General features: G+C 39.7%; 1 protein-coding gene and 1 non-coding gene across 2 annotated transcripts in view; both read right to left on the minus strand.

Moving 5' to 3' along the window:
• Window positions 1–7,468: 7,468 nt before the first annotated feature.
• pdhx (pyruvate dehydrogenase complex component X) overlaps window positions 7,469–25,929 on the minus strand; it is a 125,922-nt gene continuing 107,461 nt past the window's right edge. The window contains exons 8-11 of the mRNA XM_060914999.1: window positions 20,238–20,296; window positions 14,443–14,601; window positions 10,157–10,221; window positions 7,469–8,456 (exon numbers count right to left, since the gene is read on the minus strand). Of these exons, the coding sequence (XP_060770982.1) occupies window positions 8,207–8,456; window positions 10,157–10,221; window positions 14,443–14,601; window positions 20,238–20,296 (533 nt within the window). The 3' untranslated portion in view covers window positions 7,469–8,206. The remainder of the gene's footprint in view (window positions 8,457–10,156; window positions 10,222–14,442; window positions 14,602–20,237; window positions 20,297–25,929) is intronic.
• On the minus strand, window positions 19,783–19,920 carry LOC132882326 (U4 spliceosomal RNA). Its single transcript, XR_009654194.1, has one exon. It is a non-coding gene; the product is annotated as a U4 spliceosomal RNA (small nuclear RNA).

Genomic DNA, 25,929 nt, shown 5'->3' on the forward strand with positions numbered 1-25,929 from the left:
GACAGATAAGCGGTATAGAGTTTGGATGGATAGATGATCATTAAAAAAAAAGGGAAACCAAAAAAAAAAGTTATAAAAACAATTTAAAATAATTGTGCATCATAATTTGCTCATAGCTTTGATATTTTTAAAATAGCCATTCTCTACAACATTCATGAATTAACAATAGGCTTACCTCAGATTATAAAAAGAGGCTACTTAACAGATTCAGGCTACATCCACATGACAACGAGATGTTATTTAAAAATATATCGCGTCCGAATGGGCAACGATCAGTAAAATATCAGGTCCATATGGCAACGCAATGCTTGCTGAAAACGATGCAATACACATGCCACACCTCTAGGGGCGCTGTAAGACGGTCCCTTCGGAAACAGCAGAACAATAGAAGTAGTAAGGACGCATGCGCATAAACTATTATGCGCGAGACTTCATATTAGCCACAAAGTCAGGAAAATCTGTTCGTAAAATTACATTATAATGACCAAATACAATGAAAAGTATTTTTCCAGTCTCACCTGTGAAAGGTAATCCCATGTGATCTCGTTTGGACGGCAAACCTGTTGGTACAGTTAAATGCAGCTAATCTTTATTCTCCGCTTTGACCTATCCAATATGGCGGCGAGGATGACGTATGATTCTACACGGAAGGCGGCGTCTTTAATGGTCCGGAATAAATTGAATGCTACACATTGATGGATTAATTTGTTGTTTCTCACCTGTGAAAGGTAATCCCATGTGATCTTGTTTGGACGGTAAACCTGTTGGTACAGTTAAACGCAGCACATGAATCTTTATTCTCCGCTTTGACCTATCCAATATGGCGGCGAGGATGACGTATGATTCTACGCGGAAGGCGGCGTCTTTAATGGTCTGGAATAAATTGAATGCTACACGTTGATGGATTAATTTGCTCTTCTACGCCCTTTTTGAGGAATGTATTGTAGGACTAAAACCAACATCTGAAGAGGTGAGATCGCTCCTTTTTTTCCCTATTTTTGCTGGCGGGATTGACTCTGCCCTAAGGGCAGAGTCTCTCTCTCTCTCTCTCTCTCGCTCACTTTGCACCATTACACAATAAATATTCACAGTGAAAATATTTTGTAAGCGCGTTTCATGAACCAAGTTATAGGATTTGTTGACAACTCGCATCGAGTTCGTTACACTTTACCCGGCGTGAAGCACTCTGTCATGTGGTTGTGACGTCATCGTAAACAAATCCGTTCTACTCATCCAGACGACTTCACAATGGCAACGTTGCCAGATCTTTCCACTCTGGAACCCGTTCTCAAAAAGACTGCATTTTGGGCACCCAAAACGCCGGTGCCGTGTGGACGCCAGGCCTAAATGATAAGCAATTGTATCGGAGTCACCTGAATCCGTTGCCGTGTGGACAGGGCCTCGGTGGTATTGTCAAATTTTTAATCGTCTCATCCAGGGCTCGAAATTAACTTTTTTTCTTTGTGTCCCCCAGTGGTCCCGAATTCTGTGTTGTATTGTCCCGAATGGAAGCAATAGTGTCCCCATTTTTTTCCTCTCTGAAATAACCAGTGGTTAATATTATCATATGAAGTTACTATTATATTTGTAACTATATGATTTTGAACCCTTTATATCATTTTTACAATAAGTCACAAAACACAAGTGACACATGTCCAATACATCATCTACTTCAAAATTACAGTTATTGCATTTTCAGTTTATTAAACTTTGGCGATCTCACTGTATGAATAGATACCCGTTTATTTAAAAGGGGCCAACTAGCTCATTCAGAAAATGTTTCAACTCACTACATCTGCAGTACACTTTAGCTGAAAATAAGACCCCTTTTATGTTTGTTTCATCTACTTATACCTTGAATATCTGTTGGCATATATAAGGCCAACTTATCATTTTCACCATTACCGTTATCCATTTTTATGTAATATACCTGTTGCCCCATTCAGAGATGTTTTGAAAGCCATCAGCCATACCATCAATGGATGAAATGCACACCCATGTTGCAAGCAGTACAATAGAAGGTTTGACCCAAAAAAGGAAATATTTTAATCCAGTCTACAGTGTAAAATAAAGGAAAAACGCCATCCAATCCTATCGAGGTACCACCTCAAAATGATTGGATACTGACACGTCAATCAGACTGCAGCCCGCGACTAGCCCGGCCCTTCTGTGTGTTTGTGTGTGTGAGAGCGAGCAGTGTGTCACACAGAGCGCAGGATTCTCTCAGTGCGCTCCTTCCAAACAACGGGGATTTACACGAAAACGGAAGGAGATATTCACAAAATTCTTTCACAGTGAGCGCCACAAGGCTCTCCTGAACACACGGATGTAATTTTTTTTGTCTGTAGTGTAAAAAATGAGGTCACTAGAGCGAGTTAAAAACGAGTGACTTTTCTGCCACGATTATAATGGGAGTCTATGAGGCTGCGCGGCTGTGCTCTCGTTACTTTCAGGCTTCTCATTCAAAAACAGTAAATCCTATCGCTCAGGTAGACACATTGTGTGAATCAGGACAAGTGTGGCTACTACTTTTGAGAAAATTGTGTGTGTGGAGTGAAAATTGGGGCTGAAAACACAGTTTAAATGAGAAAGTTTGAGCTATTTTTCCAAGCTCTCTACACTCTAACTTAACGAGCTGCACTGGTGTGTAACGCAATAGACACCCATTATAAAGCCGGACTTTCTCAGGCTTTATAAGGGGGAGGAGGGGTGGAGACGCGGGGGGTGGGAGTGTTTCTTGTCAAAATATGGCTTGCGGGAACCGTTATTCCAAAATCTTGTACTGCACCTTTAATGTAGAACTTTTTTTCTAGATCTATTTTTTTCCATTGTCCCGGGATTGTCCCAGATATGATAATTTTGTGTCCCGATGACGTTTTTTATGGTCCCCGGGACATCGGGACACCGTTAGTTTCGAGCGCTGGTCTCATCTCATTATCTCTAGCCGCTTTATCCTTCTACAGGGTCGCAGGCAAGCTGGAGCCTATCCCAGCTGACTATGGGCGAAAGGCGGGGTACACCCTGGACAAGTCGCCAGGTCATCACAGGGCTGACACATAGACACAGACAACCATTCACACTCACATTCACACCTACGGTCAATTTAGAGTCACCAGTTAACCTAACCTGCATGTCTTTGGACTGTGGGGGAAACCGGAGCACCCAGAGGAAACCCACGCGGACACGGGGAGAACATGCAAACTCCACACAGAAAGGCCCTCGCCGGCCCCGGGGCTCGAATCCAGGACCTTCTTGCTGTGAGGCGACAGCGCTAACCACTACACCACCGTGCCGCCCCATTTTTAATCGTTTGCCTTATAAATCAAAACTTTATCAGGTGGAAGCCTGAGGTTTTCACCCCTATAAAACATCAATAGCAGTCAAATGGCTTGATGACAAAGAAACAGCAAACACATTCAGTTCCAGGAACTCGGTTAATGATCCCTTGTGTTTCTGTCAACATGGGAAACTGCCAAGCTTCTTATTTATATATACACTACCGTTCAAAAGTTTGGGGTCACTTTGAAATTTCCTTATTTTTGAAAGAAAAGCACTGCTCTTTTCAATGAAGATCACTTTAAGTTAATCAGAAATACACTCTATACATTGCTAATGTGGTAAATGACTATTCTAGCTGCAAATGTCTGGTTTTTGGTACAGTATCTACATAGGTGTATAGAGGCCCATTTCCAGCAACTATCACTTCAGTGTTCTAATGGTACAATGTGTTTGCTCATTGCCTCAGAAGGCTAATGGATGATTAGAAAACCCTTGTACAATCATGTTAGCACAGCTGAAAACAGTTGAGCTCTTTAGAGAAGCTATAAAACTGACTTTCCTTTGAGCAGATTGAGTTTCTGGAGCATCACATTTGTGGGGTCGATTAAATGCTCAAAATGGCCAGAAAAATGTCTTGACTAGATTTTCTATTCATTTTACAACTTATGGTGGGAAATAAAAGTGTGACTTTTCATGGAAAACACAAAATTGTCTGGGTGACCCCAAACTTTTGAACGGTAGTGTATATAAAAAAAAAAAAAGCAAAGCAAAAAAACAGCCCCCCCAACTGACTGAGGTCTTACAGCCAAACCCCCGGGGAGGAGGAAAAAAAAAAAGCTATTGCTAGCTCACTGATGAGCATTTCATGTGTCCAGTGTTCTGTACATTTGCTTTCTTAGATGAACAACATTCCTTGATATCAAAATATTGACCATTGATACCATAACCTACACTATATATAGTCCATACAGTCAAATTGCTGCTTGACACCCCCCTCAGCTGCCAACTAAGGATGATAGCACAGTTTCAGTGGCTAAGGCAGTACTGCCATCCTTGACACCACCAGCAGCTTAATGCCAACAGGGGGTGGTCTAAGGTGCAAATTCATGTCGCTGATACATACCTCCTTCTGGGCTTTTGACCATGTCCAGCTTGATCCTTGCTCCACTGCCAACTGAAGACTCTTAGTTGCCTTCAGCATAGGGGCTTGGCTGAAACACCTCAATCAGCTGAATGTGAATATATTATATATAAGCTTGGCAGTTTCCCATATTGACAAGCACAAGAAATTCCTAACTGTTATAGCTCCTGGAACTGAATGGATACTAATACTATAAAACAGTGAGACAATGTGTAGCCTTATAATTTATCATTCACTTTTATCCAACTGCCAAGGTGTGGCCACACCTTGCCATAACAAAACGATATCTTCGTTTCATAACACCAAATGATTAAATTAGTGCCATTGCAGTTCTAATTTAATTGGTGGGGCTTCTTCAGGCAAGCTGAAGTATGCGAAAAAGCAAGGCGTATCCAGACATGAACAAAAAAATGAATATAACCCAGTACCAGGTTACTATCTACACCTATCATGGAGGCCATCCTGTTTCAATGTCCCAAAAAATGACAAAGGCCTTTTAATATGCTCGTCAAAAAGAACACATTGGACTATGTTCTTGTTATTACATCATTAAACTTAATTCCTATTTTAAATCAAACACCAGTTATAAATTAATCACACATATATAGATTGAAAAAGGGTTCAAACGTTGGGAGTGGTACATTAACAATGGTTAGGGCAAATGTTCTTTGAAGTAGCGGACAAGCTGGGACATCTCCCTCGAGCCTCATTCTGACAAAATATGAGCCTCAGTTCATCTTTCTAACCTTCTTGAAGTGAGCTCCTCGAGACTAGAGATTCAGGTCCTGCACAGACAGGGGAAGTTTATTTTCTTTTTATTCTCAGCATGATCTGTTAGCTTTACTCACGTGATATTGGTGTGGATCCAAGCTAGAAACAATGATCCACTTGAACATTACTCTATTTGAATCTTAAAAAAAAAAAAGAATGAAGAAAGTTTTTCAACCAAGGCCTGCTTCCTGGGAGTATGGGAAAGGATCAGAAAGTGACACTGTCACTACGTTCTAACCATATATCACATTGAGAGTGAGCATCTGGATCAGTAGATTAATACAATGCTTAAAGTCCACATAACACTGCATGACCAGGCAAAAAGAAATTATATCCTAAAGGCTTACAAGAGAATAAGGGAGATTATCAGTGGCAAATTTGATTTTCCACCAGCCTTACCTCCAACTGTTTTATTTAATGAGATATCCATATCCCACTATGCTTTCCTACCAAAGGCAAAGCATGTCAAATTTTGCTTTGCTGTGCTAACGTTGTTTTTATGTCTGGAAGTTTTCCACAAGACTTTCTCAACTTCATTTGAAGTAGTGCTGGCTTGAAGGTGCTTGTAAAACCAAGCCAGTCTTGTATGAGAGGCTTCACTACAGGGATGGTAACAAGGTGTTTAATGACTCTCCTCCCTCTCTGACTTGACAGAGCTCCTTAACATTAATCTCTAATATAACTACTCCTCCATTAGTAATTAACAAGGCTGTTCTTAACCATATGCAAAATGCATGACATTGCAAGCAAAAACAACAAAAGCCTAGTGGTTTTTTGCTGAAGATTTTCATACTCTAACACTGCAGTTCCATGCCTGGCATCAGGGCACATCGCATATACCTATTTATCCTCAACTGATAGGGAAGAGGATCCTCCAACATCTGCTCAGCTGATGGTTTCATGTTCTATATCTTTATCTGACTGAATTTGTCTCACACCCTAAGCAGAGCATGACCGCAGTCAGTACCAGATGGCATACATGGGATTCTCCATCTTTGAAGGAAGGAGTCCTGGTCTGAATTCGTTCTAGCCCAGACTGTAGGTTGCTGCCTATTTGGTCACTTGCCAATTCCCACCCACCAGTCAAGTCTCCCTGATCATACGATAGCCACTAACGAAGAGGGTGAAGCCTTTATTTGTGTGTATTCAGCCAGTTGAACTCAGCCTGCATCACAGACACATCCAATAACACATTCTCAGCAGAAATTTAATAAGCACATGTGATATAGCTACAATACTGGGTGTAAAAACATGAACGCGTCAGTTTACTTTCTTCATGGCTGATTTTTCAAAAAGCCTTTGGAGAAGAAACTAGTCATAGAAACACTAAGCCAACAATATTCAAAGTACAAATTACATGAAGGGCACATTTTGTATGGCTCGAACAACAGAGCTGGCTAACAAGTGCAGCTTTTCTGTTTATTATGGTTGCTGTATTTAGAAGAGATGCAGCATGATAACAGACTTGACCTAAAAAAAAATAAGAAAAACAAAGAGCAGTCAAACAATTTATCTATCCTTCAACAAGTGTGCTCCTATGTTTATGTGTAATAATTTTATGGCTGTTATAAGACCCTATGATATAAGGTTCAACCATAAGGGTTTCATAAGAGCAGCAGTGAATTACTGATCAGTGACAATTTTTCAGCTCTCCCTTTCAATACATGACCAACTGGCATAGATTTTTACGAATGATAATGGAGAAGAGCTTTGCTTCCTTTTTAACTGCGTGAAATTTAACACATTTAATGGTTTCAAACTATACATCTTTCAAATTTGGCAAGAGGAAACACGAAAGAAGCATCTTGCTAGTGTTTTTATGGTTTTGTTGCATTCTAAAGGGGAAATGGGTGAATGCTGGGCATAAGAAGGTGACATCAATGACAAGACCAGCAATGTTGTCCCCATTGTCAATCTGTGGTTATAAAACCAGCCCTTTTGTCAAGGCAGGGATTTGTGCTTTGCTTTACTTCTGCTGTGTACCTTCCATCCCTGTGGTTACTAGGAGACAGTAAAGGGGTGCATGGGGAAATGGAGGAACAGTGGGTATGCTGGTACACTGAAGCAGGCAGCTGTGAGGAACGCGCGCACACACACACACACGTCTCTCTCTGAAAGCGATGCAATGGTACAGACTTGAAAAGCAGCACACAATGTTCTGTGCACACTATTGCCCCATGCAGTGCACATTGCCACCAAAGCTCAGTCTTACAGCAATTATCTACTGAGACTTCTTTAGTATCTATATTTGTACATTACAAAGAATGTTACACACAATTTTGGTTCAGTAGACATTTTTATTTTGTGTTCCTGTTTGGTGTATGACACCACAGAGTTCCCATTTATTCTGTTTCCTTATTTAAAGTGTTAGTAGTTGCTAATTCCCAGCAGATGTCTAAATATCTTGCTTCTCCATCATATAGCACCATGCAGGGTAGCCATGTTCTTCATGGCTTCACAAGATATGTGAAGGCAGCAATCATGTCTTTTTTTTTTTTTTTAACTGCTGCTCATGTAATGTTGTAGGGCAGCTGAAGAAATATGGAGAGAGCTGAGTGACTGACCACTTCTATGAACGTGAGCTGGCAGTCAGTTGTGCCATTTAGGAGAATGGGGATTTGAGATTTCGCTATATTTCCTCTGAGATTTGAGAGGAAATGTAGAAATAATGCACATTTGGAAAAAGCTGGTCAAAACAGAAGACCTAATTTATAAGAATAATAAAGTGCCATATTTTTATACTGATCTATTTATGAAATATAATATTAGTGAAATATTTAAATACCCATACAAGTCCAAATGTGCCAAAACAAAATCTTTTCATTTTCAAAAAATATAACTTAAAGAAGGGACTTGAGTAACATGGCTCAATTTACCTGTGTGCCAGGATTTTTATTATTATTTTTTAAATAGCTTTCTTTAGTCAATGTTGATTAACTCTGCTATAGTAGATAATTGGTAACATTCAGTCTGCTGTACTCCTCTTTTTACTTTTCTGTACTTCTGTCCTCTTTTCTAAACAAGGGTCATGCGTTGGGGCTTCTCCAAATTATTGCGAAATTTTTCAAGGAAACGTGAGGCAAGCTCATCATCTACTAGACGCCCATCGCTGGACAGGGTGACGGTCATTAGGTGCTGTGTGCAGAGGCCCTCTGCTGCTGGCATCAACTCAGCCCTGGATCGCCCCACTGCCAGGATACACGACTGAGGAGGGTTAATCACTGCGCTGAAGCCGCTGATGCCAAACATTCCCAGGTTAGAGATACTGAAGGGGAAGAGAAGAAGTAATATCAAGCAGGACAACAACTTCAGTGGTGTGATCTATGGAAAAATTATTTTAAATGTGGCAGTCTGGGAAAATCAGTTAGATGTCTCAGTAGCTGAATTCTGGAAAACAAACAAACCTGAAAAATCAGGTTTCTCACTAAATTAGATTTTTTTCTCTGATCAAAACTCATGTTTAAGAGCCAACAGAGCAGCAGTAAAAATACTCAGCTTGTCTAAAGACCTTTCCTCATACAGTGAATGCCACACTTTGATGAATGTGCTTTACAGTTGTTCCAATGAACATAAGCCTAATCAATTCAGTTTATAAACAGATACCAGCTGTCAAAGTGTCTACTCCTGCACCATCCTATCATCAAAACAGGAAAGAGTGCTTACACACACTGTACAGCAGACATTTAAAATGTTTCGATGACCTAATAAAAACACAAGGAGAAAATCGACCTAACAGAACTCACGAAGTTCATCAGTGAATATTTCAGCATGGATGATGGACAGAGACCATCTGCAAGCGACTTTTAGCTCAGGTGCTGAGAGAGACTGATGTGGATGATGGTGATGATCAAAATGATGACTCATTTCCCGCTAAAAACTTCGAATCATTTCAAATATTGCAGTACTGTTTTTCCATAAGTAGATTAGGCAGGGTGTCCTGTGGAATTGGATTGAAATCTTTTTATGCATTTTTTTCCAACTTTTGGGGGTAACTAGATTTTAAAATGCTACAAATTTAGTTGTGGTTGAGATGCATACAAAAAAAAAAAATATTTCAGTTCATATTCTCCATATAACTGTATATAGTAGAAAATATCAAAATTTGACCATGTGAAGTTTTCCCAGGCCACCACACAAATATAAACAGCAACTTTTTTCCACCAGTAATACATTTCTCATAGAGACGGTGCTTTCGCAAGTAGAAAATCAGAAGCAACTACAAAACCTATATCCCCTCCCAACTATAGGGTGGAGGGAGCTTCGGTTAAAGTATCGCTTAAAGGGCAAGTTTTCACTAACTCTACCCTTACAGTAATGCCAAAGAAATACATTTTCAGTTCTCAAAATCAGAGGACCACATAGAGTGCATTTAAGTAACCTGATCTACAGAAGAGTCAAGAACCTGTGCTGGAAGAAAAAAAAAAAGATGCTACACTGCTTGGGTAACATGGCTCAGTAGGACAGTAAGAAAAAAGCCTGAAATGCAAAAACTCAGTAATAAGACAATGAGTGATGTCTTACTACTGGGATTTCTGTTCTATCTTTACCACAGAGAGCTCATTTATTTCTAATCGACCCCATTAAGTCTCAAATGATATAAAAAAAGTGGCAGCCTGAGCCTTGGGTGGAAATGAGTAAGTTGATGACCATAATTTATTATCCTCGTTGATTTTACACACAACATTCACATAAGAGGGGAGGAATAAAATATGCAGGGGCTTTTGCTTTTTTTAGAGATCTTCTCAGCCAGGGCAGTGCTTTGACTTCAAAGAGCAATGGCTTTTCATAAGGGAGGTTTCAGACAGGAAGTAAAGAGAGGAGAATGGATGACACGCTGTCCATGATTTGTGGTGAATAAATGCATGCCTCAGTCTTAAACACCGAGATGAAGGAGAAAGAAAAAAAGCATTAAAATTCCAAACATTAGGCAATTTAAACATGTTAATTTCATTTAAAGCTGTTTACCTGAAGGATCCTCCCTGATATTCTTCTGGTAACAGTTTCCCTGCTCTTGCTTTCTGAGCCAGCGCCTGGCCGAGGGAAAAAAAAGTGGAAAAGGTGCAGGGAACTGTGATAAGTACTGTCTATGATAAGCAACATTACACAGAAGACATATGCCTTATTCTCATAACCTACTGACCAAAACCCCCGCTGATCCATCAGCTGTGTTTCACTCTCTCAAACCAGCCTTACTTCACACAATAGCTTTATGTGCTCCTTTCTCATCACACACAACCATTTGATTTTCATCACTGAAATAAGAACAAAATTGCCTATTACCCAGAGCAAAGTGGAAAGAATATCACCATGGCTCACATCCTTTTGTCCCTTCGTAATACAGCAATGATTAGCATTTAAGAGAACTACATTACTCATAATGAACATGAAAACACCACAGTGCTTCAGTGGAGTGCTTCTAAATAATAAGTCTGACAGGTCAGCTAACAAACTGATGTGGACTCGGTATGGAGCATGGCAAACTCACCCTTTTGTTTCCATGGCAACAAACTGAAGCACAGAATAAGTGACTTGCAAATCAATCTGGTTTCACTGATTACACGAGTGCATACTAGGGCTGTCAAATCTCTTTAAACCTGCATGGCATGTTAATTACTATAAAGATTTAATAATCAAATGTATACAAATATTAACTAGTCTATAATTTTACACTGCCACAAACAGAACAAACATAAGCCAGAGTGCACTGTTTATGAGAACTAGCATAAACTTAAATGCTTTTAATTAATTTTTATTTCTTCAGAGTAATGTTTTCTTGTTGCTGATGTATAGATTTTATATTTCTCAAGTGGAACCACAGAACAAGTCACATGACTTCAAATCAACTTGGACTCAAATCATAAATATGCTCAATATGCTTAACCCAACAAACGACTTGCAATCTGGCAGCATGGGGGTGTAGTGGTTAGCACTGTCACCTCACAGCAAGAAGGTTCTGGGTTCAAGCCCAGCTGCCAATGGGGGCCTTTCTGTATGGAGTTTGCATGTCTCCGTGTCTGCGTGGGTGTTCTCTGGGTGCTCCGGTTTCCCCCCCCAGTCCAAAGACATGCAGGTTAGGCTAATTGGTGGCTCTACATTGACCGTAGGTCTGAATGTAAATGGTTGTTTGTCTCTATGTGTCAGCCCTGTGATGATCTGGTGATTTGTCCAGGGTGTACCCCGCCTCTCGCCCATAGTCAGCTGGGATAGGCTCCAGCTTGCCTGCGACCCTGCACAGGATAAGTGGTTACGGATAATGGATGGACTTGCAATCCAACTTTGATAACGTATGACTTCTCTTGGATTTGTGCCTTTTGACTTGGAAAGAATTGATCTCTTTCCAAAACCAAACATTAAAATAAACTGTGCTGTAAATCAAATTATTTCCTCCCCAAAACTATTCATCTTCATTTTCCAGATTTCTGGTCAACCAACCAGTCAGTCAATCAGGGGGCATGCGACAACAGCAAGAAGAGCATATCAATAATGGGTACTTCATTTGTAGAGATGATACCAAACATAATAACCTTTGCCAACAAGAAAGAAACAAAGGAGTTACAATATGCAGAATGTGGAGATCAAAAATTAAAGATCCAGGCACAACCATATTGAATTTTGTGTGCCATCTGAAGCTGGACAAAGACTGGTAAACTGAAGCTAATAAGGCTATCGCTAGTATTTAGCAGTCATTGCTGCCCTTAAAGAGAGGAGAGCTGAGGACTGCGTGTAAATGATTTGTGTAAAAGGTATTTCTCAGACAGAATGGCAAAAAAAGAAACTCATGGAGCCAAGTCTGGCTACTTTAGCACTGACCTTACAAAGAAAATTACAAATATTAAAGTGCTTTATTTTTTCTTTTAAACAAGACATGAAGAAAAACAAATGCCTCTAAATGCAAACTAGCATTAGCCAAGATTAGCCTACCCCTTGTGGTGTTATTACCTACTGGAAGTCATGGCCTAATGGTTAGAGAAACAGCTTTGGGACCAAAAGGTTGCTGGTTCGATTCCCCAGACTAGCAAGGCACCTAACCCCCAAACGCTCCGGCAAGAGTGGTGGCGTACCTTGTGGCTGATTAGCCAAAGAAAAACTGATGATGTGATCATCAGTTCGGGCATTGAACCCGACCAACTGACTGATTACCTACTGCACATTTTGGAAAACTTCTCTTAAAGCTAGATGGCCTTTCGATTTCATAAAATTGGTAAATTAGTTCCCTCTGAAATTGGGTCATTGTGATACATTTTTAGTTCTATAATGTATTTAAAAACAAAACAAAACAAAAAAAACCCAGGCCATTCTGTGACTGGGAAGTTCTTTAATTTGAGGTGATTTCCTAGCAAATATTGCGCATAAACTCGCTCGCTTCACACAGTCAAGCAGACAGAGCAAGTCCGTGTGCGCATGTGCAGGTTTACCTTCTTCTTTTGAGTTTTACGGTAGCTGGCATCCACAGTGTTGCATTACTGCCATCTACAGGTTTACCTTGACCGTGCACTGAGAGTTACATCATTTTGTTGCTAAATGAACAGCTGATCACACCGAGATGCTTGCTGACCACCGATATTTATTAGTTTGGTCCCGCGTTTCCTTTCCTTTGCAACATATCTTTTCTTCTCGCTTTCTGTTACTGTAGCTGGTTTTCCACGTTTCATTCGCACACTTGCATCCTCCATCTTTCTCCCCTGTTTCAAATTTGTATTCCACAATGCCTTGCGCAAACGGGGAAAGCCCATCATGTGATGCAATGACATATCCTCTGTCTGAAATCGCTCACTCCTCCCTATATAGGGAATTACTATATAGAGGACTATATAATAAGCTCATTGGTAAAATGGAAAAAACGCTTTCGGACACTAGTCCATTGCACTGGTATTTACGTCATTACTGTCGCACAATTAAAACGTGTCATATCAGCCGGCTGGTGGGTTTTCAAAACAATGAATACATGCATGTATTTTTGTGATAAATACATATTATACTGAATGCATTTCCCACATTAATCAATACAAAGTACCTGCATCTTTCAGGTTCTTTTAAATCAAGGCTGAATACTTTCTTCTTTGCCGCTGCCTTTTATTAAATCAAATTTGAGACTTTTAATTTGATTTCTTTCAATGCGACTGCAATTCATGATAGGATATATTGCCTTGGTTAGTGCCCATCGGTTGTACACTACTTTTCATGATGCATTGTGGGATACTTTGTGTGCACTATATAGGGTATAATAATCCTCACTAAGATTTTGGACAGCACTACAAAATGGCGTCCCCACTATATAGTGCCCTATATAGTGAGTAGGGAGTGATTTTGGACACAGCCTTCGTCTCTTGAATTGGGTCATGGCGAAGCAAGAAAATAATAGCAGAGAATTTAGGGCCATATGGTCCTAAATTCATTAATTGTTCTATTTTTAAAAACCTAATACAATTGGAAGTCTATGATTCAAATTCAGTAGCTTTTGGTCCACTAAACAAAAATAATTGGGTGTTAGGGAAAATTCTTTTTATGACCTACACTTGCAAAGTCTGAAAGGCAGTCTACCTTTAAGCTGTTAAATGAGCAGCCTTAAATTGACAGTTTCTGCCTGAATTTTTAAGGACTTAAAACTCGAAATTTTTATTTTTTTTTTTAAAATGTGACTTGGACATGTCAGTCTTGACTTGGGACTTGTGTGCTGAGACATAGTTGTCACTTGCAAAACAATGACTTCTACAGGGCCATATGAAAACATGTTACCTTCAACTTGTCCTAAAACAGGAATCATTTTTTTTTATTTAAACTCCTCCAACACACAGTTAGGCTAAACTTTAACCGATCTCCTATTGGGTTACAAAACAGGACATTACTTATCTATGCAGTGCATGATATGATCAATAGGTGACTGATGACAGAAAAGTCTGCCTCCTACAAGAGCTTGCTGGAGATTGTTCACTACTTGCATACTTGCTCACATACTCTTTGGCCACCTTAGCTTAAGAAATTCTTTGAACACAGAAAAAAATAATCATGCCAAATGACACTACAAGCCACTAAGATCTAACGTGCAATACCACAAAGTAAAAGAGACAAGGAACCCTCGGGCTTTGTCAAAGCTAAATGAGTCACATTAGTCAGGGAACATAACAGGTCATTGGCCCCAGCAGCCCAAGGTTTTCTCTCAGGTGTTTGAAATATCAGTGTGCAGTCAGGCCTGCCCTTTCACTTTGTCTCACTAATGTTAGAAACTGTGCTGCTGCCATGCTGACTGTTACCTTGGCATTGGCGGCGATCTCCTGCACGCCTTTGTCCGCTGCATCTTTAATGAGAGGTGTGATGAGGCCACGTTCGGTTGCCACGGCAACAGAAATATGGATGGAGTCCAGTGCTTGTGGTCCATCTCCTGACCAGGTCACATTGACTTCTGGCATTTCCTGTTTGAGAGGTCAAAGGTCAGGCATAAAGGGCTGTGGACAAAGTTCAAAGACACTGAGAGGTATAGGTCTGTGGTGATGGGTGATGCATGCAACAAATGCAGTTCAATTTCTGAAACTGTAAAGCACACCTGTTTTAGTTTTGAATGGCTTTCTTGAAGCAAACAAGTAAATAGTATTATACTACATCACCGCTGACATCTCAAACCTGACTGGTCTCAAGGAGTTGATTAAATTTTCTTATAACAGCACGATTCAGACAGTAGTACAGACTTGCTCTCCAAGTCATATGTGCTAGGCCAATATGTTATAGTTTAGTAACAACATTCACAGGAACATGCATGGTGGACACAACAGAATTTAATGGGAAAACAGACAGGAAAAAATCCTGCTGTTATTTAACAGAGAATTATTTTATATTTATGAAGGGTGCCTCAAGTGTCAGGCTTTGTAACAGTCAGTCAGTTTTCTGCCATGCAAGAACATGAGAGCAGAGGATTTTGTGCTTTCCTGTTTCTCAGAACATGACAAGCTGTTTGTTTTTCTTTTTTAACTTTGAGAAAGAAAAAAAAAAAAAAGAGAAGCTAGTGGGAGACTCACTGATAATGAACATGATAACAGGATACAATTTGTCTTACAGATGCTTGACAAACTTAAATATAACAGTTAAAAGTACAATTTATTCTTTACTAATAAACTGGAAAAAAAAAAGAAAAAAAAAAAACCTAAAACAAAAAACACTGCAATTACTGGCAAATTGCTGTGGTGTAAGGGGAAAATCAATCAGTTCCAGATGGAACGTTATTAGAAAATAACTTTGGGGCATTAACGCATCACATTACCCTGTTGTGTATTTTCCTATAACAGCACACCCACTTTGTGTTTTATTCCTTAAATAAACAGTGTTATCAGTTAGCTTATTTTTGTTCTTCAGGATGAAGTTCTATTGAGAATTCTGAAGAAAAAAAAAAAGGAACTTAAACTCACTCACCCTGTGTCCGAAATCACTCACTATATAGTGGACATTTTGTAGCGCTGTCCGAATGTATAGTGAGAATTATTACACCCTATATAGTGGACTCACAGCAAGAAGGTCCGGGTTCGAGCCCCGTGGCCAGCGAGGGCCTTTCTGTGCGGAGTTTGCATGTTCTCCCCGTGTCTGCGTGGGTTTCCTCCGGGTGCTCCGGTTTCCCCCACAGTCCAAAGACATGCAGGTTAGGTTAACTGGTGACTCTAAATTGACCGTAGGTGTGAATGGTTGTCTGTGTCTATGTGTCAGCCCTGTGATGACCTGGCGACTTGTCCAGGGTGTACCCCGCCTTTCGCCCGTAGTCAGCTGGGATAGGCTCCAGCTTGCCTGCGACCCTGTAGAACAGGATAAAGCGGCTACAGATAATGAGATGAGATGAGATAGTGGACTCATAGTATCCCACAATGCACTGTGAAAAAGTAGTGTACAACCAATGGTCACTAACCAAGCAATATATACCATCATGCATTGCGGTTGCGCTGAAAGAAAAGCTATAGAAGCTGTTTCATAAGGATCGTTAAGTATTTTAGATTGAGTATAGCAGTAGTTTGTTTTTCCTTATGACAAAGGGCACGAGACAAGTTTATAAGTTGTGGTGTGAAAATGGCAATAATATTGTAGTGTGTTGAAGTGAATGGACGGAGGAAGAAACGCATTATAAATGGACATTCAAGTACAATTAAAAATAGTAAGAGAATAGAAAATAAGCTAAAATAGAATAAGACAGACAAAAAACAAGAATAAAAGTTACAGTGCAGAGCGAGGAATTAATCAAAAGCCTCAAATTTGATTTAATAAAAGGCAGCGGTAAAGAAAAAAGTATTCAGCCTTGATTTAAAAGAACTGAAAGATGCAGCAAACACAAAGTACTTTGCATTGATTAGTGTGGGAAATACATTCCGTATAATATGTATACCACAAAAATACATGCATGTATTTATTATTTTGAAAACCCACCAGCCGACTGATCTGGCATATTTTAATTGTGCGATAGTAATGACGTACATAACAGCGCGACAGTAGTGTCCGAAAGTGTTTTTTCATTTTACCAATGAGCTCACTATATAGTCCTCTATACAGAGTTCCCTAGATAGTGAGTAGGGAGTAGTGAATGAGTGAGTGATTTCGGACACAGCTTCAGTCTCTCAATTGTCATGTTTCACTCTAAATATCTACACTTTACACACAACAAACTGTACGTCTTTTCATATTATCAGACTGCAAACACGTCATTTGCTTAAAAAGCAATTTCATATGAAAGTCTTTCGAAAACATTTTTAGTTGCTTGTGTTATTCATGTGCAATGCCGAGAATAGCATGCTAAACACTTGTTCACTTTAAAAGACAGTGTGTTTATTGGGGACTGAAAGTGTAACTAGTGTGTGGATTATTTATTCATAATAAAAAAGGAGAGAGAATGAATAAGCTTGTTTCCCTATTTCACATAACTAGATTTTCTTTTGAAAGAGTATTTGGGCTTAGCTTGCACACTCCCTATAGTTTGTACTACTTGGCCCAATGTATGTATAGCTAATTTGGCCCAACGAATAATGGAGCTCTCAATCAGGAGAGGTCATCTATAAACACACACACCACCCAATGTGAATCCTTAAAGAATCCCCCCCCCCATTTCCATGTATGTATATACACACACATTTTTGTTAAAAATTAATTATTTCTTGATGAGAGATTGTCTCGTCTCGTCTTCTTCCGCTTATCCGGGGCTGGGTCGCAGAGGCAGCAGTCTGAGCATGGAAGCCCAAACTTCCCTTTCCTCAGACACCTCGGCCAGCTCCTCGGGAAGAACACCGAGGCGTTCCCAGGCCAGCCGAGAGACATAGTCCCTCCAGCATGTCCTGGGAGAGAGAGATTATTTTCCTCTGAATAAATTTCAATTAAAAGGTTGGATTTTTCTAATTTTTTTTCCAGTATAAGATGAAGCTGCTTCACCAAAAGGTGGATTTTTTCTAACCCTTTTTACTAACCTTTACAAAGGGTGCCAATAATCATGGAAGGCACTGTGTGTATGTACATACCTACCCAGGACCCGACCTCATACACAAGTTTAGAAACCCCCAATTCGGTGTTTTTTTTTTTTTTTAAGTTTAATTTAAAAAAAAAAGAGACACTTCATTTCTCTTTACTTAATTGAACGGTTCTTGACATAATATGGATTACTACAGTTGTAGAAAAGGGCTATTTACTGCATTTTTATTATTTACTATTTGATCTCTGTGCTTGAAAGCGATGGCCACTTTAGTTGAACGAGACACTTGGCGGTGCTTGGGGTACATGAGTAGAAGGCAGGTAATAATAATAATAATAATAAATAATTTAAATCCACCCATTAAACAGTTTGACACTTCTTTATCCACAAATCTTACCAAATGCACCTTTCCTAACAACCTGAATTTAAAACAGACATTTTCTTTTTACCTGATAAGTTAATATCTGGTCAAACTCTCAGTTATTAATTGGTATTCTTGACTGACTATAATCTCCAATCAACTTGGAATGACTTTTGTCAGTTTCTAAACCTCTTCCGATATCTGCATGTGTCCATGCACACAGGTCAGGACATAATATAATATTAACCAATAATATTATGTTCCATCTCCTAGTCTTCAGACTCTTCCCATCACCTGTTTAGTGCCTGAGCTAACTGATTTAATCAAATCTCAAGAAACAGCCTGAGGGCAAATCTTTAAAGCCCTATGGTAGTGTTACCAAAGACAAACATAAAATCATTAAACTCCACATTTACAAGCACACACAACTGTGTTGATGATTAAACAGTCAACGTGGCCCAGGGTAATAGAAATATCTGGCTATGCTAGTTCAAGTCTGTATTCCTAAGTTCCATTGAGCTGAAGTGACTGTTTCTTGTACTTAAAGAATACAGACTCTCTTGCACTTCCACTAACCCTGAGTCGCATGTCTGCCATCTCGGGGGAAGCAGCTGACAAACTACGAGCTATTGTGCAAGAGAAAATATCACTCCTCTGAGTGCTACATTTGGTGTTGTGACAGACATCAGCGAGTGTGCTGGCAGAGGCAGGATGAGAGGGAGCTCTAAACAATGGCGTGACAGACTTTAATAGTGATTTTTCCCCCCCTCTTTCCTCTCTTTCTTTCCATTTTCAAAAGGCTGTCTGTTAATGGTGGCATATATCTGACTAATTTCCTTTTTATTCCTCCAAGCAGATGGAGAAAAAGGGGAGGAGACCTTACTTCAACGATTTCTATTTTTGGGATTTGTCATTATCCCATAGAACAGGGCTAATGGAACTACAACCCCAAATCAGAAAAAGTTGGGACGGTGTGAAAAATAAATAAATAAATAAATAAATAAATAAAGAAAGAAAGAAGTAATTTCTAAATTTACTTGGACTTGTATTTCATTGCAGACAGTATGAACCCAAGGTATTTCATGTTTTGTCTCATCAACTTCATTTAATTTGTTAATATACATCCATTCCTGCATTTCAGGCCTGCAACACATTCCAAAAAAAAATTGGGACGGGGGCAATTTTGGGCTAGTAATGAGGTTAAACAATTAAATAATGATGTGATTTGAAACCGGTGATGTTAATGATTGAGGAGCAAAGATGGGCCAAAGATTTCTAGTTTGTCGATAAATATGTGAGAAGGTTACTGAAACGTTGCAAAACAATGCTCTTCAAAGAAATATACAAAATGATTTGGATATTTCACCCTCTGTGGTGCATAATATCATGAAACAATTCATGGAATCTGGAAGAATTTTGACGCGTAAAGGACAAGGGCTGTTGTACACCTCAAGAAGAAGAAACCTTTATTCGTCACACGCACGCTTCAAGCACAGTGAAATTCATCCTCTGCATTTAACCCATTTGAAGCAGTGAACACACACGCACACATACTCAGAGCAGTGGGCAGCCACACCAGAGAGCCCGGGGAGCAGTCAGGGGTCAGGTACCTTGCTCAAGGGCACCTCAGCCCAAGGCCGCCCCACGTCAACCTAACTGCATGTCTTTGGACTGTGGGGGAAACCGGAGTACCCGGAGGAAACCCACGCAGACACGGGGAGAACATGCAAACTCCACACACAAAGGCCCTCGCCGGAACCTTCTTGCTGTGAGGCGACCGTGCTAACCACTACACCACCGTGCCGCCCTGAAACCTTCAAAAATTGCCACAGCTGACTATTTTTCAAGTCACCCAGGCAGAGTATTGGGTAAAGTTTTCAGCTAGCAAGGATCACACCTCGGATAAACCTCAGGTGCAGGTTAAGGATAAACCTTAAGGATAAACCTTAAGACCTCTTTGCAGGAAGAATGGGACAAAATAACACCTGAAATGCTTCATCACTTGGTGTCTTCAGACCCGAAACATCTTTTAAGTGTTGGGAGAAGGAATGGCAACATTATAAAGTAGTAAATGCTTTACTGTCCCACAAAAGGAAGGTTTATTTTTAGTGACTGTTCTTTAAAAGTTGCAGATTTGCTCATGAGGAGTAACACAACACCTTTCACTGTGTATTCATCAGCCTCAATATTGACATTTAACCTGTTATTCTAAATGGCAAGTGATTACAGATGTCAAAGCTGTGAAAATATAAACTTACTTTGAGTGTAACAGCAGCAGCTTTGATAATGAAATCATTGACAGACACCTTGATCTCCTCTAAAAAAAAAAAGATGGCAAAAGAGGGAGAGAAACAAATGAATAATGACCTTGGTGAGATTGAATGCTTGTGTTATTTTGTTTTCACTTTGGAACATTTTCACATCTCAGTTGACATTATAAATTATCATCCTCACTGCTTGAGGTGCACATTTATACACTTTCTGAAGATGTATACATTTGTCAGAGGGATGTAACCGAATATGAATACATAACAATTGCCAGAAAGGTTCACAGGGCATCTTTTATGTATGCTTTCTCATTTCTGTCTGCCTCAAAAAGACATGCAGATAGGTGGATTGGAAACAGTAAACTACGCCAAGGTGAGAGTGAGTGTGCATTAGGGGTGTGCAAAAATATCGATACGGCGATATATCGCGATACTTTGTCTTCCGATTCAATATCGATACTCAAAATTTGAATATCGATATTTTTTTCAAATAATAAATCATGTTTCAGACGGGTTGTAAATCCAGTACGACTTCCGCACCTCCGCTCCGCGAGGTGTCGCTGTGCCGCTCCCTCACTGCAAGGCACTCTTCATCTTCTCTTTTTTCCACGGCGGTTGCAGTGAGGAAAAAAAAAACAAGCAAGCATGGCTGTTAACGTAAACCTAGAGACGCCGCCCAACTTTAAGGCAGATGTTTGGAGGCACTTTGGATTCCAAAGGAAAGGAGAAAAAACAGTGAGCCGGACAAAGAGTATGCACTCTGCAAAACCTGTTTCGCTCCAATTAGATATTCAGGTAACACAACAAACTTGCGAACTTACTTAGCACGACACCACCCCGACATATTAGCTCAGCCGGAGCCGCTGAAACCCGACCCGAAGCAAACTACACTGGACAGCGCCAAAGTCCTCCCGTCTACTTCAGTGATGTGTGACTTACTGTAACTGTGAACTTAATTTTGTCATTTAAGGCCAAAGGCAAGAAGCTGCACTTTATCTTGCATTTTCAATTTTAGTGTGTGAGAGACACTGCATTTTATTTTGAGTATTTACTCAAAGTTCAGAAGAAACATGATTCACTGAGGTTTCAGTTCAGTTTCAGTGTGTGGACACTGACCCACACTGCACTTTGTTTCATAATTGTGCTCAGGGAGACTAAAATGCACACTGCACTTTTCAATGTGTTTCAGACAGTGTGTTGTTCCTGCAAAATAAGCACAAGTTAAATGTTCTCAGGTATATGTTCTCAAGTTTACAAAGAACAAATTGATATTCGTGTTAGCACTGAAATGTATGTGCAGTCTGCAGTGCAAGTTTTAAGTTTTCATAAAACAATTTGATTCTGCTTGTTAAGCAGCACTGATGTGTCCATGCTTACAGAAAAGTTGATAATACTAGCACAGAAATGGGAATTTTCTGTATGTTGTAGTGAAGCAACTCTTGGTTTTGCCAGCAGTGGAATAGAGACAAATACATGTCTGGCAAGAGTGTGTAGTTATGTATGTGAAATGTAATTTTACAGTGGTCAATAAATTCTGATTTTCTTCAGTGACACAGATATCGTGATGTGCTTGAAATTTCTTGCAATATATCGATTATCGCAGAATCGCTGTACCGTGATATTATCGTTATCGTGGGCAAAATATCGCCATAGTACACTGTGTGCACAATTATTAGGCAAGTTGTATTCCTGATGATTAATTTTATCGTTGAACAAATACAGTGCTCTCAGTCAATCCAAATTGTTAATAAACCTAAAACCAGAATGATTAACAAAGGAAAGGGGAGTTTAGGCCTTCTCAGGGGAATATATAAGTGTGCAGAATTATTAGGCAACATTTAGGCCCTGTCCACACGACAACGGATTCAGGTGACTCCGATACAATTGCTTATCGTTTAGGCCTGGCGTCCACACGGCGCCGGCGTTTTGGGTGCCCAAAACGCAATCTTTTTGAGAACGGGTTCCAGAGTGGAAAGATCTGGCAACGTTGCCGTTGTGAAGTCGTCTGGATGAGTAAAACGGATTTGTTTACGATGACGTCACAACCACATGACTGAATGCTTCACGCCGGGTAGAAGTGTAACGAATATCACCAGGATAAAGCCTTACAGAGCACTAGTGAGAGTGAAACACGAGCTTGGATATTATTATTATTATTATTATTATTATTATGTTCAGTGTTAGTTCACAGTAGTAATGCAAGAAGCAGAATAGTGACAGGAATAGTGAAGCAAAAACATGCAATTGTACAAACACTGCAGCTCTACAGCAAAATATTCATTTATAAAATGGTCTGATTCTTAACACCAGTAGTGCCAATGATCTTCTCATTGCGATGCGATGCGAGTTGTCAAGAAATCCTATAACTTGGTTCATGAAACGCGCTTACAAAATATTTTCACTGTGAATATTTATTGTGTAATGCCTGGTGCAAAGTGAGAGAGAGAGAGAATAGCCCTTAGGGCAGAGTCAATCCCGCCAGCAAAAATAAGGGGAAAAAAGGAGCGATCTCACCTCTTCAGATGATGGTTTAAGTCCTACAGTACATTCCTCAAAAAAGGGCGTAGAAAAGCAAATTAATCCATCAACGTGTATCATTCAATTTATTCCGGACAATTAAAGACGCCGCCTTCCGCGTACGTCATCCTCGTCGCCATTTTGGAAAGGTCAAAGCGGAGAATAAAGATTAGCTGCGTTTAACTGTACCAACAGGTTTACCGTCCAAAGGAGATCACATGGGATTACCTTTCACAGGTGAGAAACAGCAAATTAATCCATCAACGTGTAGTATTCAATTTATTCCGGACCATTAAAGACGCCGCCTTCCGCGTACGTCATCCTCGCCGCCATATTGGAAAGGTCAAAGCGGAGAATAAAGATTAGCTGCGTTTAACTGTACCAACAGGTTTACCGTCCAAACGAGATCACATGGGATTACCTTTCACAGGTGAGACTGGAAAAATACTTTTCATTGTATTTGGTCATTATAATGTAATTTTACGAACAGATTTTCCTGACTTTGTGGCTAATATGAAGTCTCGCGCATAATAGTTTATGCGCATGCGTCCTTACTTCTATTCCCATACGAAAAAGAACAGTAAAGAACTTATAAGAGTTTACCACTGTCTTAGTAGTAAATCCTTATAAATATAAGGATAAATCCTTATAATGATTTATAAATAAATATATATGCCATGTATGATTTACTCCTGAAAGTGGCCCATTTTGCATTTTCCTCATACAAATTTTTTATGAAAATCTAGTATGTATGAAGTGAACATTGTGCATGGTTTTTACAGATAATGTGTATGATGAATTACACCGTCTTTGTATGCTTCATGTAATGTTTGTAGTTTTAAATTATATTTTACAGTTTAAAATGTATATGCCTTTTATATGTAAATCCACATATGTTTGTGTTGGATTTACATATAAAAGGCATGTACATTTTAAACTGTAAAATATAATTTAAAACTACAAACATTACATGAAGCATACAAAGACAGTGTAATTCATCATACACATTATCTGTAAAAACCATGCACAATGTTCACTTCATACATACTAGATTTTCATAAAAAATTTGTATGAGGAAAATGCAAAATGGGCCACTTTCAGGAGTAAATCATACATGGCATATATATTTATTTATATTTATAAGGATTTACTACTAAGACAGTGGTAAACTCTTAAGTTCTTTACTGTTCTTTTTCGTATGGGTTGTTCTGGTGTGTCCGAAGGGACCGTCTTACAGCGCCCCTAGAGGTGTGGCATGTGTATTGCATCGTTTTCAGCAAGCGTTGCGTTGCCATATGGACCTGATTTCTACTGATCGTTGCCCATTTGGAGGCGATATTTTTTTTAAATAACATCACGTTGCCGTTGTCGTGTGGATGTGGCCTTAGTGTGCAGAATTATTATGCAACTAAATGAAAAGCTTAAAGTTTCCCATCTCACTTGTTTATTTTAATTTTCAGTGTAACAAATAAACAACTCAGAATTAACAAATAAACACTTCTAGCATTTCAAAAATATTCAGTGACCAATATAGCCACCCTTCTTTTCAATAACTGCCATGAGCCTTCCATCCAGTCTGTTAGTTTTTTGATTTGTTGACGATCAACTTTTTGTGCAGGAGCAACCACGGCCTCCCAAATGCTATTCAGAGTGGTGTATTGTCTTCCCTCGCTGTAAATCTCATGCTTAAGAAGGGGCCACAAGTACTCAATAGGGTTTAAGTCAGGTGAGGAAGGGGGCCATGTCATTACTTTGTCATCTTTAAGGCCTTTGCGGGCTCGCCAAGCAGTGGAGTACTTGGGTGCATGTGATGGTGCATTGTTCTGCATAACAATCATGGCCTTCTTGAATGATGCAGACTTCTTCCCATATCACTGCTTGAAGAATGTATCTTTTAGAAACTGGCAGTAGGTTTGGGAGTTGATGTTAAGTCCATCTTCAACCTGAAATGGTCAAACTAGCTCATCCTTAATAATAGCAGCCCATGCCATTACCCCTCCACCACCTTGCTGGTGTCTGAGTCAAAGTGCCCTGTGTCCATTAGTTATCCAGCTATGGGCCCATCCATCTGGTCTATCCAGAGTCACTCTCATTTCATCCGTCCATAAAACCTTTGGAAAATCTGTCTTCAGATATTTCTTGGCCCAATCTTGACATTTCAACTTGTGAGTCTTGTTTAGTGATGGTCGTGTTTCAGCCTTCCTTACCTTGGCCATGTCTCTGAGCACCAAACACCTTGTCCTTCTGGACACTCCAGGTCGGTTGCAGTTCTAGAATATTGTGGCACTGGAGGATAATGGGTTCCTGGTAGCTTCATGTTTTATTCTTCTCAAGTCTTTTGCGGTTAATTTGTGTTTTTTCTTCTCCACACATTTTTTGCGACCCTGTTGACTATTTGCAACAAAACGTTTGATTGTTCTGTGCTCACATTTCTATAGCTTAGCTATTTCAAGAGTGCTGCATCCCTCTGATAGGCATTTTACAATTTTTGTTTTTTCAGTGTCTGTTAAATCTCTTTTTTGGCCCATTTTGCCTGAGATAAAGAAGCTGCCTAATAATTATGCACACCTTAATATAGGGTATTAATGACTTTAGGTCACACCCTCCCTCATTACACAAATAAATACCACCTGAGAATGCTTAAATCCAATTAGCATTCAAGTGTATCTAGCTTGCGGTTGGAAAACATGCATAGAAATAATGGTAGGGTCAGAGTACTCACTTGCCTAATAATTGTGCACACAGTGTATTGTATCGTGAGGTATCTGGTGATACCCAGCCCTAGTGTGCATGTGTGTGTGCATGGCATCCTGCAATGGATTGGCAGTCCATCCAGGGTGAATTCACCCACCTTGTGCCCAGTGTTACTGGGAATGGCTCTGGGTCAAGCTGAAGGAGTGAATCATAAATTGCAGACAGGTATAAACAAAAATAATAAGTGTTGAAGTGGGATTGAAAAACAAGCCCCGTGCACATCTCAGGTTGAGATTAATTATGAACTCAACCAATAGAAAAACGGTCAGAGCCAGAATTCATAGACCATGCTGGCAGAGCTGGCATTTCTATCTCCATTTTTGGCCCCCAGTGTTTTCAAGGGTATCTAGCGGTTGGGTTCATATTTAATAAAAATAAATAAATCAAATCAATCAATAAATAAATCCAGTTA

The sequence above is a fragment of the Neoarius graeffei genome, chromosome 2 (genome assembly GCF_027579695.1).
Source record: "Neoarius graeffei isolate fNeoGra1 chromosome 2, fNeoGra1.pri, whole genome shotgun sequence".
Lineage (NCBI taxonomy): Eukaryota > Metazoa > Chordata > Actinopteri > Siluriformes > Ariidae > Neoarius > Neoarius graeffei.